The sequence below is a fragment of the Macrotis lagotis genome, chromosome 7 (genome assembly GCF_037893015.1).
Source record: "Macrotis lagotis isolate mMagLag1 chromosome 7, bilby.v1.9.chrom.fasta, whole genome shotgun sequence".
Taxonomy (NCBI): domain Eukaryota; kingdom Metazoa; phylum Chordata; class Mammalia; order Peramelemorphia; family Peramelidae; genus Macrotis; species Macrotis lagotis.
The window spans coordinates 209475055-209491073 of record NC_133664.1 but is presented as its reverse complement, the minus strand read 5'-3'; the positions used below and the strand labels follow the sequence as shown (position 1 = coordinate 209491073).

General features: G+C 42.2%; 1 protein-coding gene across 3 annotated transcripts; it reads left to right on the top strand.

Annotated features, from left to right (window-relative positions):
• Window positions 1-1351: 1351 nt before the first annotated feature.
• WASHC1 (WASH complex subunit 1) lies at window positions 1352-15947 on the top strand. 3 transcript variants are annotated; one of them, XM_074194673.1, is made up of 11 exons: window positions 1352-1432; window positions 1942-2095; window positions 11599-11710; window positions 11963-12109; window positions 12447-12583; window positions 12762-12894; window positions 13159-13360; window positions 13439-13603; window positions 14031-14189; window positions 15461-15529; window positions 15670-15947. In XM_074194673.1, the coding sequence occupies exons 2-11, from the start codon at window positions 1947-1949 to the stop codon at window positions 15804-15806; spliced, it is 1410 nt and encodes a 469-aa protein (XP_074050774.1). In that variant the 5' UTR covers window positions 1352-1432; window positions 1942-1946; the 3' UTR covers window positions 15807-15947. The 3 variants fall into 3 exon arrangements, with proteins under 3 accessions (XP_074050774.1, XP_074050776.1, XP_074050775.1); XM_074194675.1 differs by lacking the exon at window positions 1352-1432 and adding an exon at window positions 1549-1636; XM_074194674.1 differs by lacking the exon at window positions 1352-1432 and adding an exon at window positions 1663-1811.
• The last annotated feature ends 72 nt before the right edge of the window (window positions 15948-16019 follow it).

Here is a 16019-nt window from a genome sequence, read left to right as displayed (position 1 = left end):
TATTTTATAAAATTTTATGAGAAAAATGAGACCTACAGAGATTAATTGATTTGCCCAAGGTCATAAGAGGCAGTAGAAGCAAGCTCCTCTTTAAATTCCTTCTTCAATCAAATAAGAAATCCTGTTTGTCTTTTAAAGACAAACCTTCCTATCTTTCCAATTATATTTTGCTCCCTACTATCCTACCCCCAACTGTGTACTCTGACACCCAGTTTTTGTCAACCCCATGCATTTTCCTTGGCTGTCCCCCATATCTAGAACTCTTTCCCTCCTCTCTCCTGGGTCCACGTTGCCCCAGCTCTCTTTAACTTCAGATCTTTGTCTATGTGATTATCTCCGATTTACAATGGATACATCGTTTGTACAGGGCTGCTTGTACATCATTAGACTCCTACCAGGGTAGGGGCTGGTTTTTGCCCATTTTTGAATCCCCAGTGCTTAATCCAGAGTAGGAGTTTAAGCAAGGCTAACTGGCTTTCTGTTGCTGCTCCCTTAGAACACTCCCACCTTCTGCCAGCGCCCCTCTTTACCTCCGCCTCCCGGAGACCCCGGCACTCCAGGCCTTCCTGAGCCTCCCCTCAGCAAGCCAGTGCCGCGGGGGGCTCTGATTTTTGCCTTTTCATATTGAATGGGACAAAGTCTGAGATTTCTTGAGTAGAATATTATAGATTAGAAATAATTGCGCTGTATATGTCTCTTTTACGCCTCTCCCCCTGACAAGCAACTTGACCGAAATGTATTAAAGCGCAAACAGACCCTGTCTTACATGGGCTGAAGTCCAGATGGTTCTGCATTCCTTGTCCTGGAGGGGGAGAATCTCTCTGAATTATATGCTTTTTAAAACTTTTCTCTTTAAACCTTGAGAAATCTCTGAGTTTTATTTAAGTGGGCAGAGTCATCTCGCACAATATCTAATGCCTAGCATATGGTGGATCAGGGTTCTTAATTCTCTGATGTTTAAGCAAAATTTCCATGTAAATCTAATTTACTACAAGCAGACGGCGAGGCGGGGCCGGCGGGCGCCCCCGACGCTGGGCCTCTCCACTCGGGTGCGTCAGCTTTTCTTCTCAGCCACCGGGGCCCAGGCCGCCAGGAGGGTGGCCCGCAGGCTGGCGCCCAGCCGCGGCCGGGGGCGGCTTCCCTTCGTCCGCGGTCTCCGACCTTTGGCAGCCGCGCTGGGGGAGGAGACCCAGGCCGCGGCTCCGGCAGGGATCGGTCAGGCAGGCCGGCGGCCGGCTACGGGCCAGGACCCCGGGGAGGAGGGGTCAAAGGGCAACGGAGACTGGCGAGGCCGCGGGGGCCGCCGGGAGCCCGGCGGCGGGGCAGGGGAGGCCGCCCCCCCGCGCCCGCCTCCCACGTGGCCCCGCAAGCTCCTCCCCCCGCCCCGTGGGGCCCGCCCTCCCGCGGAGCTGGCGTTGCGAGGGCCCCGCAGGTTCGGCTCTCGTGACGTGATGGGCTGCGGGCCCCGCGCGGAGAGCGCCCTCCTGCCCTCCCCCACCGCCCGCGGCTCCGCGGGGGGCTGGGGAGGGAGGCTCGGACCCGAGCCGGGGGCCGCCCGGCGCTTCCGCTGCCCGTCGGAGGAGCCCGGGCCGCGGCGGGGCGGCACGGGGCGGCGGGAGCCGAGCTCCCTGCGCGGGTGTGAACAGCCGGGCCCTGCGCGCGTGCGCGGCCGACGTGCCCGAATCCCTCCGCTGCCGGGCCTCAGCCAGAAGCTCCCTCCCTTCCTTCTCTGCCCAGTTCCCCGCCCCACCCCCCACTTCCCATTCCTCCCCCATCTCCCCTAGCCCTTCTCGCTTAGAAGCATCTCTAAGGTCCGAGGAAGCCCCCTGGGTTTGGGGTCCCAGGAGACCCTTGATTCTCCCGAGCTTGGCCGGCCCCCATTTGTGTGCGTATTGCCGGGAGGAACTTCAGAGATCCGACTTTTGTCTCTCTCTCCCGTAGGCACCATGACCACCGTGGCACAGTCGCCTTACCTAGAGGGCCAGGCCTACTCTGTGCCCTTGATCCAGCCGGATCTGCGAAGAGAAGAGGCCATCCAGCAGGTGGCAGATGCCTTACAGTACCTGCAGAAGGTTTCTGGGGACATCTTCAGCAGGTTAGAACCGCCCAGGCTAGAGGGAACACAGGCAAAGAGGGGAAGAGACCCCTAGAACCGGGGAGATGGGGGCCCAGGACGTCTGAACGGCCTCTGGGACAAGGTGACCTTGGAAGCAAGGGAGGGATTCTGTAAGTCAAAGGTGAGGAAAGAATATTCCAGACCTGAGGGACAGATTCTATAAAAGTCTTAGAGACAGGAGATGGAATGGTATGGATGGAAACCATTAAGTAGGCCAGTTGGGCACCACCATGGTGTGGACAAATAAAAGTAATGTGCCATACGCCTAAGAAAATGGGTTGATGCCACAATATAAAAGGCTTTAAATGCCAAACTGGAATTTGTTTTTGGTCCTGAAGGGAAGAGGAAACTCCTGAGTTTGTTGAGTGGTCACATAGGTGCCTAAGGAATTTTCACTTTGGCAGCAGTGCGGAGGATGGATCAAAAAGGGGATAGCTTGGGGCAGCTAGGTGGCATAGTGGATAAAGCACCGGCCCTGGAGTCAGGAGTATCTGGGTTCAAATCCGACCTCAGACACTTAATAGTTACCTAGCTGTGTGGCCTTGGGCAAGCCACTTAACCCCGTTTGCCTTACAAAAAAAAAAAACCTAAAAAGGGGATAGCTTTAAGTCAGCAAGTTTATGGCTGTTTGCAGTAGTCCAGGAAAGAGGACCTAAATGAGAATGGTAGCTTTCTGTTTGGAGAGGAGGATATGTTTTGAAGTAGAACAGACAAGACTTAAAAATTGGAGAATAAGCTTGAGGTCCATTAAAACTCACAATCTTCAGAAAATCTACTGACTGTGGTAACCTTATCTTTTACTCTTGAAGTTTTTTTTTTAAACCCGTGTAAAACTTTCTATTTATTCTTGTTAAATTTCATATGATCAGATTAAACTCAGTGTTCTAACCCCTCAAGATCCTTTTGAATCCTAACTTTTGTCATTCTGCATGTTAGCTATCCCAGCCTTGTGTCATGAAATTTTGATAAGCATGCCATCTGTGCCTTTGTCAATAATAAAAATGTCCAGGAACAAGCACAGATCCCTGATGCACATCACTGGAGATAAGCTATCAAGTCAACATTGAACCATCACTATTCAACCGGTTCTGAATCTATGTAATTATACCATCGAGCCCATGTTGCTCTTCTTTTCCATAAGAATGGCATGAGATACTTTTATCAAATACTTTGCTGAAATCTGAACATATTATATCTATGATATTCCCTGAACCATTAGCTTAGTTACTGTCAGGAATGGAATTAAGATTAGTTTGTTCACTCTCCATCTCTTTAATAATCAATTCTAGAAGTTTTCCAAGAATTGGAGTCACTTACAGTCCCAAGGTTTGCAGACTCTTGCCTTTCTTCTCTAGCAAGTAGGCCAACAAGTATTTAACGAGAACCTTTTTTTTGTACTAGGCAATAGGGATACAAAGACTAAAGTCAAATCTTCATTGTCAAGGAAGACATTGGTATATAGATCTGGAACTAGAAGGAATCAATCATCTAGTCCAAACCTCCTCAGTTTACAAGTGAGGGAACTGAGGCCTAGGACACTGGTAATCCATGAGCACAAGAAGGAAGATTAGAACCTTGGTCATCTAACTACATCCAATGCTCTTTCCTCTCCACCATATATACATACATACACACACAAAATAAATAGAAGGTAATTTTGAAGGGAAAAGCTGTGGGGATCCAGAAAGACTTCATGGTGAGGCTGATGCTCTTTGAAGGAAACTGGAGATTATTAGAGGCAGAGATGAGAGAGTGCATTCTAGATGACAAGAACATTAGTACACAGGCATGGAGTTTGGAAATAGTGTTGTATGTGCAGAATAGCAAGAAGGCCAATTTGACTGGGCCAGTATTTGTGAAGGGGGAATAAAGCATAATAAGGCTGGAAAGGTAGATTGGAGCCAAGTTGTGAAGGGCTTTAAATTTCAAATAGAGGAGTTTGTATTTGAATAGGGGAACCAATGGAATTTATTGAGGAGGAAAGTAACAAGGTCAAACCTGTAATTCATACTTCTAAGTACCTCTTTTCTCTCCATGATTTTTCATGTGACTGATACTCATGAATCACACCTAAAAGAACTAATGTCCAAGGATTTAGTACAATTTGGCTAGATCTGAATTCATTCAGCTAGGTAATCTACTATCTTCTTAATAATCTTGAATATCATTTCCTTCTTGCCCCTTTTAGTTCTGTCCTTTCCTGTCCAAAGGCCACTCCTTGGCAGAAAAAAACAATTCTACCTTGTCATACCCTCAGTCACCCTGGGCAACAGACCAATCCCTTCTTTGATTCTTTTCTTTCCTCTAATATAGCTTTAAAAAAAAATCCCCCTTTCTGGTTTTTTTTTCCCTTCCTTGGCAGTCAGCTCCTGAGCAGTTTTTATGATGATCTTGATCTTACATTACCAGGCCACTTTTTAATATTCATCTTCTACAGCCTGCCCTACTCTCAGGCTGAAGTGCAGCATATAGGAAGAGGACTAATAATGTTACAGTGAGTCTGAAAAGATAAGATCAGGACCAGGTCATGAAGTTTTCAAAACTAAACATAGAAGTTTTATTTTATCCTAGAAATAATCACCCTTCCATTTTCTATATATATTTTTTGGTTGACAAGTTCCCTGTGTATCTATATCCACCTCTTAACTCCCATTTCCCTTTCTTAGAATTATTTCCCTTGGTATCTTAAGAATTTCAGTTTTGAAAATTATCCCTTCTAGGGTGACTCCCCTGTTGAATTTTAGTTCATGGGATTCTGTCTCTTACTTTCTTTGAAACTTGGATTTTTTTTCCTCAAAATCAAGAGTGCATGTCAGACTATACCTAGTTTTCCTCTGCTGTCAGATTGTAGAGTTCATGCCCTCCCAAGGTTCCCATCATTTTTACTCCAGCAACCAATTTCCCCCAGTTAAATTCTCACTTTTTTATATTCATCCTTTACTTCCTACTCTTTGGTTAATCAACAAGCACCTACTATATGCCACAGGGAAAATCATATTGAGATTAGAATTTTCCTTTATTGCTTCTTTTACCAGTTGGAAGGATGAAATTGTTATTGTTATCTTGATTAAAACAAATCAAGAACTTAGTACTGTTTTTGACAGAGAGAACAGATATCTAGATGATTGAAATGCCCTCATTGTTGTTTGCTTGTTCATTCCTATCCAGTATTTGGCAAAACTACTGGAGTGGTTTGCCAATTCTTCAGTGTCTCCATTTATAGATAGGGAACTGAGGCAAATGGGGGGTTAAGTGATTTGCTCAGGGTCACACAGCTAGTAAGTGTCTGAGGCTGATTCTGAGCCCTTTGCTCTATTCACTGCATCACCTAGCTGCTCCACATATTATTTCTCTGTGCTGGGTTTGTGATTCATTGTCTTATTGCATCATTTAGTTCCACTTGCTGTACAGATAGTCCCTGATATACTGGATTTTTAAAAAACTATTTTATTTGTTTTTCCAACTACATGCAATGGTAGCTTTTACTAATCATATTTTTACAAGGTTTTGAATTTTACAATTTTTTTCCTTCCCTTTCCCCACAGAAAGCAATATGATATAAGCTCTATATTTATAACTATACTAAACATAGATCCATATTGAACGTGTTGTGAGAGAAGAATCAGATCCAAATGGAAGGGAAAAAAAACAGGAAAAAAAATGAGATAATACAACTTTTAAAAATTGAAGATAATAAGGCAGGGCCGTCCAAAATGTGGCCCGCATTGTAATTTTATGCCATCCCCTGTGGATTTACTAAATGCTTTAGTAAACAAAGCCAAGCTATTGCGAAGCTCTCACTAAAATGGCAAATCAAAACATATCTATTTGAAATAATAAAAACTTTTAAAAGTAAAATTGGACAGCCCTGTAATAAACTTTGGTCTTCATTCAAACTCTACAGTTCCTTCTCTGAATATAGATGGTATTTTTCATCACAAATTTTTAAAAAATTGTTTATTGTGCTGCTGAAATGAACAATTCCATCATGTTACTAATTATAAACTAATTTTCTTCTGGTTCTCACTCAGCATCAATTCATACAAATCTTTCCAGGCTTTTCTGAAATCCTGTCCTTCATGATTTCTTATAAACAATAGTGTTCCAGCACATACACATATCACAATTTATTTAGCTATTTCCCAATTGATGGATGTTCCCTCAATTCTTTGTCACTAAAAAAGATCTGCTATATTTTTGTACGTGTGGGATTTTTTTACCCTTTTTCATTATCTCTTCAGGATACAGACCCCAATAGTGGTTTTACTTGATCAAAGAATATGCACAATTTTATTGCCCTGTGGGCAAAATTCCAAATTGCTCATGGATCTATTCATAACTTGCCAACAATGTATTAATGTCCCAGTTTTCCCACATCCCCTCCAATATTAATCATTTTCCTTTCCAGTAATATTGGCTAATCTGAGAGGTATCAGGTGGTACCTTAGAGACGCTTTTTCTCTAATCAATAATGATTTAGAACAATTTTTCATATGATTATATCATTTTGAATTCTTCATCTGATATACTTTTTTTTTTAGGCTTTTGCAAGGCAAATGGGGTTAAGTGGCTTGCCCAGGGCCACATAGCTAGGTAATTATTAAGTGTCTGAGGTCAGATTTGAACTCAGGTACTCCTGACTCCAGGGTCAGTGCTCTATCCACTGCGCCACCTAGCTGCCCCTCGAAGCAGTTTTTTTCTTAAGAGTATATCAGATGGGGGCGGCTAGGTGGTGCAGTGAATACCTGAGTTCAAATTTGACCTCAGACACTTAATAATTACCTAGCTGTGTGGCCCTGGGCAAGCCACTTTAACCCCATTTGCCTTGCAAAAGCCTTAAAAAAAAAAAGAAAAAAACTGCTTCAGATTCTCCCTCCACTGCTTTTCAGCCACTAAATTTCTAGCTTGATTCCTTCCCCCACTCCTGGATTTCCTCACATGATAATATCTTCTCATACATATACACATTGCTATTCTATCTTTATTCATCCCTCAAAAGGCATACTCATCCAGGATCATATTCTATTTTTATCACATCAAGTCTTAATAATAATAATAATAATGTAAAATTAGCCACTTTCCCTTAAGAATATGCCATTTTTAGACTTGTTTCCTGGAACTGCCAAGATCTTCTTTACTTCTTCCTTTACTGCAGCAATTCTTCATGATATCTAGCTTGGTATATAAAAATTCAGTTAGATTTTCAAGTCGTCAGGCCAAAAAGAACCAACTATTTACCACTGTTAGGCCAGGAGCTGCAGTCCTGCAGATTGCCCTATTATCTTTGTGTTGTTGCATTGATTGACCTTCAATCTCTGCATATCTTCTGATTCCTTTCCCACCCCTACTAAGCTGTTTTGTATCTTTCCTTCTCTTCACAATACAACTTCTTGAAAAAACCCTCTTCCTGTACTTTCTCTCTTCTCACACTCTTCTGAATTCTGGAAAGGGATGAGAGTGAGGAAAGGAATGGAAATAAGCCTTGCTGTCTTGGAGCTTTCAATTCCAAGAACAGACATAGATATTTAACCAGTATTAAGAAAAAAAAAGTCCATCCAATATATAGCCAAATAACTTGATGTTGGTCATCTTGTAAAAGATTTTTTAAAAATCCCAGTGTTTGGGTTGCTATCTTTACAGTTTCCAGTCTGGTTAGTCAGCATCTCCTGTGCTCCAGGCTTTATGCCGGACACTGACTGAAGACAAAAATGAAACAATTCTTGTCCTCAGAGAGCAAACCCAACACTAGACTCCCCTTTGTCAAGAGCCAACACAATCTGCAAAGAGTTAGGTCAGTTCAGCCAGTATTTACTGAGTGCTTGCTGTGTGTCCAGCACCCTCATCAGCTATATAAAACAAAAGTGTATGATACTTTTTTCTTCCAAGGAGAAAGAGCAGATACACAAAGAGACCAGGAATTATTCTACTTATTCTATGCCCAGTACTACAAGTCACTTTAACCTTTCACTTTCCTGATAGTTTCTAAGGTCCCTTTTAACTTTAAAGCTATAATCCTATGACTACCAGGGAGTTGGGTCTATTTTCAAAGAAGATGGAGTTTATCTTAACATACGAGCTGTTCCAATTTCTAGCCCCTAATCTCCTAGGACTCAGTGGTTATGAGGACAAAGAAGGGGGGGGAGAGAATTTTTTTTATATATATTTAAATTAATATATTTTGAATTTTACAATTTTTCCCCTAATCTTGCTTAACGCCCCCACAAAAGGCAGTCTGTTAGTCTAGAGATAGCAAAATTATATAATAACTTTTTTTTAAAATTAAAGGTAATAGACTTTAGTCTTTGTTCAAACTCCACAATTCTTTCTCTGGATACAAATGGTATTCTCCATCACAAATACCCCAAAATCATGCCAGATTGTTGCACAATCAAGTCCACCCCCATGTTGCCATTAGGCTGTACAGTGTTCTTCTGGTTCTGCTTATCTCACTCAGCATCAGTTCATGCAAATCCTTCTAGGCTTCCCTGAATTCCCATCCTAATTGGTTTCTAATAGAAAAATAATGTTCCATCACATACATACATATACCACAGGTTATTAAGCCATTCCCCAATTGAAGGACATTCACTCAATTTCCAATTCTTTGCCACCACAAACTGGGCTGCTATAAATATTTTTGTACAAGTGATGCTTTTACCCCTTTTCATAAACTCTTCAGGGTATAGACCCAGTAGTGGTATTGCTGGATCAAAGGGTATGGCTTCTCCAGAAAAGTTGGATGAGTTCACAACTCTGCCAACAATATATCAGTGTCCCAAATTTCCCATATCCCTTCCAACACTGATCATTGGGGAGGGAGAGAATTTTTGAGCTAAATGAATTCTCTCATCCCAACTTAATAGTTTCCTTTATTCTGCCTCTGATACTGGATTTTCCTTTCTCTGGTTTAGATAGGAACTCTACTCTGGCCCCATTCTAACCAGGTGAACTGGAGCCTAGAAAGTGCAACAGATTTTCACAGAATCTGACAGAATTACAAGTATCTCAGCAGATTTCTGTTTCTTCTAACCTTTTCTTCTGTCTTGCTTACAGTATCTCTCTGCTCTTCCAGCTCCCTATTTTCCAGCTACCACACCCTGCCAGTTTCACTTAAGAGAAACTAGATCTCAACCCATGGTTCCTAGTTCTCCATCTGTCTTGTAGGACTTGTATGATAGGGGATTTATGTGTTAGGGGTTAGTAAAGAGACAGTTTCTCTGATTTTAAAACTAGGATACAACTGACCTATATTCTTATTCCTTCTTTTACCTCTGATAGCTTTATTTGAAAAGGGAACAGCCACTTTCTCTAGGGAAAGTGAGAGGCAAGAAGGAGTTAAAGTTAGAATTACTGAGTTTTTTTTCCCTTTCATTTTCTTCTCTTCCCCTTCCCCCCTTTTCTTTTTCTGCTTCTCTCAGTGATTGGCACCTGGGAGTGCACCAGGTTATAGAACATTCAATCAGCTGTTTGCATAATTAGTAGACTGTTCTTAATTATCCCAAGAGTCAAGGAGGGGAAGGTTAAGAGAGCTTAGGTTCAAGTTTTTTTTTTTTTTGCCTGGGAATAGGAAAGAACAGAATGGGAAGGTAGAAAGAAGAGAAGCCAGTGATTAAAAGTCAAGGCTCTTTTGGAGAGCACTAGAACACTAGAATTGATTTTGGTGACTTACATACTGAGGAGTTGGCACAGTTCATTCTGGGACATCTTTAATGTGGAGAACAGCCTCAGGCACAGGATACAAGTGCATGGATCTGGAGGAGGGGAAACAGGTAGGGCTGGACAGGATTTTTCTGTTGGGAGTCCAAATACCTGAGGTTTGACCCTGACTCTTGCCTTGACAAATGAGGTTTGACTATAATGAGAAAGTTTTTAATAAACACATTACAGCTTAGAATAGGATATTAGGATTAGAAGGGACCTTATAATTTAGTCCACCCAAGTCATGAAATTCTATCTAAATGGGAATGTATTGGAAAGAAAGCTAGGCAAGACACTTGAATTCAAGTCCTTATTAGCTAGCTTAGTACAGTTGAGTTACTTAATCTGCTTAAGCCTGTTTCCTCAACCATAGAATCTATGCATAAGGAAAATTAAAATAACAGCTGTATAAACAATAACTTGACTAGTTAATTAAAAACTATTCAATTTAATTCTTCAAACATTTAGTAAAAGCCTAATAAGTGCCAGGTACTAGTGACACAAGGGAAAAAATTAAACAGTAGTCTATGGTCTACTGGAGAATACACAGAAGTAAAATAATCTGCATTTTAATAAAATTTCATAAAAATAGTATTTCAAATTTTACTTTCCAAACCTCCAAAAAGTTTTATTCTGGTGTTCCACTGTAGTATTACAAAGAGAAAAGATTCTCAACGGCAGTTTCCCCATTTGCTCTTGGTACTTTCTTTTGAGGCCAGACTGAAAAAGTTTACATGATACTCCTTTCCCTATTTTTTTTTTTTTTGGTTTCTGCAAGGCAGTGGGGTTAAGTGACTTGCCCAAGGTCACACATCTAGCTAATTATTAAATGTCTGTGACCTGATTTGAACTCAGGTCCTTCTGGCTCCAGGGCCGGTGCTCTACCAATCCCTTGGTAAGATATTTCTGAGACCTTCAGCAGAATTTTAAAGTGAAGTATAAATGAGGAGGATATCATACTCAGAAAAAAATCCCAGACTTTTAAAATTCCTCCCTCCCTCTCCTTCAAAAGAAAACCAAGGGGGGTGGCTAGGTGGCACAGTGGATAGAGCACTGGCCTTGGGGTCAAGAGTGCCTGAGCTCAAATCTGGCCTCAGACAATAATGACCTAGCTGTGTGGCCTTGGGCAAGTCACTTACCCCCATTGCCTTGCAAAAACCTTTTTAAAAAAAAAGGAAAAAACCCTAATCCATATATGCCTACTTTACTTTCTGTCCAAAACATTTATCCCAAAAATACACATACACATCAAGAAATGGACCAGAAGGACCTTGTACCTAGTAGGCACTTAATAGATGTTTGAATTTCTGCTTAATTGGTATAAGGTGCCAAAACCTTTTGAGGTCATTTCAAACTGTGTGGTAGAAAAGGCTGCCTTTTGTTGAATAATGTGAAAACTTTGTGAGAAAATATTAGTTATGTTTTTATTATTTAACTATTAAAATTAGAATTATCTTTTAGGTATAGTGAATATTTTGGTATTTCTGTCCATTTCTAGTATATTTGTTCTATTAGAGCAAGAGTTATGTCTCTTAAGACTGTTCAAATCCTTTTGTACAGTCCCTAGCAGATAGGAGCTGTCAAATCTAAACAGACCCTTCAGAGTCATCTGCTGCACCATGCCAGCCCAGGGAAGTACATTGCTTTCGAGAAAATACTTCACTCCCAGCACCTTGTCTCATAGACCTATCATGTGGACATTAGACAAAAAAAGGGAGGGGGGGGGTTAGGACAAAGAATGTTTGGAGTGGCACTTCACTTACAAGTGTTGGTCTTTGTGGTAGGATTTCCAAACGAGTAGAAATAAGCCGAAGCCAGCTGCAGGTCATTGGAGAGAGAGTCTCTTTGGCTCAGGCCAAGATTGAGAAGATCAAGGGGAGCAAGAAAGCAATCAAGGTAATAGGCACCACAATCTGTCCACTCCTTCACCTAATCTAGATCCAGATCCTGACTCCTTTTGGGCAAGCTTCCCAACCTATTTCATGTTGCTGTTTCACCTAGAAGATAGTACTTCATACCCATCATAGTTTTTCTGCTATATTCCTCACCACTTCTGAGACATTGTAGTCTTTTTCACTATGGGATGTTCCACCAAGGGAGAGCTAACCATTCACCCTGAAGGTTCCTGTCTCCTCTGCCTTCCCACAGGTGTTTTCTAGTGCCAAGTATCCGGCCCCTGATAGACTGCAGGAGTACAATTCCATCTTCACAGGGGCACAGGATCCTGGATCTCAGAGACGCATCCGACACAAGATCCAGAGCAAGCACCGACCCTTAGATGAAAGGGTCCTGCAGGTCTGAACTCCCAGAAGGGAAGAAAGGTCTACTGGGATAAGAGTAGAGAGATTATGGGGGCTAGCCAAGAGTGGCAGAGAGGACTAAACAAATTATAAAGGTAGCCCATTTAAGTCCCCTGTGCCTTCATTTTCTCATCTATAAAATAGGAAAAAAAAATATTTCTGTAGGACTACTGTGACAGATATACTTTGTAGAACTTAAAAATGCCATAAAAACATTCCATTTCTAAAAGAATTAATGCCTCATCCCAGTGCTGTTGTCATTGCACTATCCTGGTAAAAAGAGAACAGGTTGACTTGTGGCTTACTTTTCTCACCACCCTCTTCATCCTCAGGAAAAACTCAAGTACTTCCCTGTGTGTGTGAGCACCAGACCCCAGCCTGAAGATGAGGCCGAGGAGGGACTTGGGGGCCTTCCAAGCAACATCAACTCCCTCAGCTCCTTGCTACTCTTCAATACCACTGAGAATCTGTATGATGGGCATTGTTGCCTGGAGGGATGGGGGATAAGAAAACTTTGTAGAAGTAACAGAGCCTCATTTCTCCTTCCTTTTCCCTGCTTTAAACCTGACCCTAGAGGAAGCAAAGAGGGAAGATGACCCTACCCCTGACTCAGGTAATTGCAACTATACCTACTTTCCATCTCTCAGGTACAAGAAGTATGTCTTTTTGGACCCCCTGGCTGGGGCTGTGACAAAGACTCATGTAACACTAGGAACAGAGACTGAGAAGTTGTTTGATGCCCCCTTATCCATCAGCAAGAGGGAACAACTGGAACAACAGGTAATGTGTGTCCTAGGTGGGGAAAATACTGCATGGAAATGAGAGTTCAGAGCCTAGGAAATATCTGAGCACACTCTAGAGCCTTGGCACTATCTTGGGCATGTCTATGAAACCAGATGAATAAATTTAAGCTGTTATGCTTTCTTTTGGTAGGAGGAAGGGATTATTACCACCTAGCCTTTTTTGTTTATTTGTCCTAACTATATCTCATTCCATGCCCAAACCCCTCTAATCTATTTCTATACTTCCTGCTTGCTCTTTTAGGTAGCAGAGAATTACTTTTATATACCAGATCTGGGCCAGGTGCCTGAGATTGATGTACCATCCTACTTGCCTGATCTTCCTGGCATTGCTGATGACCTCATGTACAGTGCTGACCTAGGCCCTGGCATAGCACCTTCTGCCCCTGGCACCATTCCTGAGCTACCCACCTTCAACACTGAACTTGCTGAGCCATTTAAGCCAGGTATTTTGTGTAGGAGAGGGTGTTATTATTAACATATTATTTTTCTGGCCCAAACTTAATTATAAAAAATTTTTTCAGAACTAGATGGTAACACACCAGTAGCACCTCCACCACCTCCACCTCCACCACCACCTCCTCCACCAGCCCCTGCAGTATCAGTCAGTGCACCTCCACCCCCACCCCTGCCCCAGCTCATCTCAGCCCAGCCAGCCAATGAGGACAACAGCAGCATGTCTCCTTCAGGTACCAATAAGGGTCTCTGACATTGATAGTTGGGATGGGGAGTTAGAGACCTGCCAAGGTCAACCTCAGGTACCTTGAACATTTTGAAGGATAGTCTCTAAGATTCTCTAATCCAGTGGCCTCAACACACATTTACTACTGTTTCTTTTCACAAACATTGCCTCTTCTAAACAATGGGACAAGGAGCTATATAATGTTATTGGGGGTAGGGGAAATATAGATCCTAATCTCATTCATGTATCTCTGGGAACTTTATTGATTAGTAGCTGTCAGTAAACCTTTTTTGATGAATTAAGAATTGACCTGTTTGTGGGAGAGAGGGATGTTCCCTCACAGATTAGTCTATAAGCAAGTAGTTGGAAGCTAAAATCCTTACCCAGGTTGGCTGACCCATTCTGAAGTTTGTCCTCTTTCCCCCTTCCTTCAGTTACTGTTCATGTACCCCCCAAGGAAGTAGTGGATCCTTCCAGTGGTCGGGCAACTCTGCTAGAGTCAATCCGCCAGGCTGGAGGTATAGGCAAGGCCAAGCTACGGAGTGTGAAGGAACGAAAGCTGGAGAAAAAGAAGCAGAAGGAACAGGAACAAGGTAAGACTTGCTCTCACTCCTGCTACAAAAGGTAGAACCCTGAAAGTCATTGCTTGTTTCTGTTTAGCAACTCAGGACCCAGTGAAAAATGTTGGGTCCTACCCTAGCCCAGAACTATTGAAAGTATGATACCCTTGTCCATTTATGCTTTGTGGAGTATTGCTATGGAAACACCTCTTAGCAGATTCTTCATCCTCCAGATTGCCTCTTTCTAGTTTAGAAGGGTTAAGGCATATCAGGACAGATGGATGAAAGGATGGGAGGATAGAGAAATATTGTAAAAAGAACATTTCTTGGCATGATGAGACAGCCTATGTCTCTGAGGTGGAGCAGAGAAGTTTGAGGGAATATTGATTAGGAGAAGATAACAGTGAGCTTGATGCTGAACTTCCTGAGGAATGAGAGATTCAGCAGCCACTATTATCCAATTGACTACAGAATATCAATACTTTGAATATAAGCAGAGGTTGTTCAGTGAAGGTGATATAAAGTTGAGAATGTGGGAGCAAGGAGTCTTCCAACTGCACCCATCTGTCAGGGGCTGAAGATAGAACTGGTAAAAGGGTCAGAGAGAAACTTTTTAGTATGAAACCAGCTCTCACTGATGATTGAAGATGGCAGGAGTGTAAAGGAAGAAGTCTAGAATAAAAGAAAGTTTGTTCATTATGACCCCTGAAAGGGGTCAAAGGTTACAGTGGCACTGAGGAAATTGATCTTTTAGGAGGCCACTGATAAGAGACAAACAGGTGGTGGGAAATTATTGAAGGGTAACAGATGAAAAACAAAACCCAGAATGTTTTAGCCCCTCTCCCAAGTTGAGGCAATATTCTTAGCTGCATCTGGAGCCCCAGCTTGCTCTTCTCACTCATTTCAAAATGCTATGAATGTCTATTTTTATTCATCAGATTCAGGTAGAAGGGATCTTAGAGGTCATCAAGTTGGGCTACATAGGAATCTATAGCCCACAACGGTCATCTAGCTTGAAGATATTCACTGAAGAAATGCCCTCCCAAAGCAGCCTATTCTGCTGTGAAATGTTAGAAAAAAATTTCTATATATGAAGCCCAAATATTCTTTGCTACTCTCTTTACTTAATTACAAATCACTTAGAATACAATGCTGGATTTATTGCTTCTTGTTGCTAGCTGTCCACTGCCAGACTGAAACTAACAATCCTTTGGAAAATAAAAAAAAGTAGTGACAGTCATGAAAATGATTTCCTATGAAATTTCCTATCTTTCCTAACCATTATTTTGTTGTTGTTGTTACAGTGAGAGCCACAAACCAAGGTGGTGACTTAATGTCAGATCTCTTCAATAAACTAGTCATGAGGCGCAAAGGTAAGTAGTTTTAGTGGGGCCCTAGTACCTCCTTTTCAGGGCCCTAATTGTGATTTATCCATTCATATTATGCCTCTTACTACTATATCTTGGAACTGAGGCAGCCCAACCTTCCCTCACTTTATTAATTTTCTTTTCAGGCATCTCAGGAAAAGTTCCTGGGACAAACACCGGGGAAGGCCCTGGAGGAGCCTTTGCTCGAATGTCAGACTCAATTCCACCCCTACCAATGCTGCAGCAACCACCTGGAGAAGATGAGGATGAATGGGAGTCATAGGAAGGTCCTTATTTTCCTTGGAAGCCACATCTGAGCTATTGCCCTAAATCAGATGTAACATGGAAACCCTTACAATTTAACCCTCATTTAATTCTTATTAAAGAACACTCAGCTCATCCTGGAGATGGGAGATGGAACACATGTATATTGTTTATATTCACTTCTTTTCTAAGGTTCTCTCCCCTTCACCAGTATGTTTCGCTCTTCCATTGA

Bases quoted from the DNA above. Each gene is read 5' to 3' on its own strand.
- WASHC1 (XM_074194673.1), top strand. From the start codon at position 1,947: ATGACCACCGTGGCACAGTCGCCTTACCTAGAGGGCCAGGCCTACTCT. The intron at 12,110-12,446 runs GTCTGAACTCCC...CTTCATCCTCAG, and splicing joins TAGATGAAAGGGTCCTGCAG to GAAAAACTCAAGTACTTCCC. The intron at 12,895-13,158 runs GTAATGTGTGTC...TTGCTCTTTTAG, and splicing joins GGGAACAACTGGAACAACAG to GTAGCAGAGAATTACTTTTA.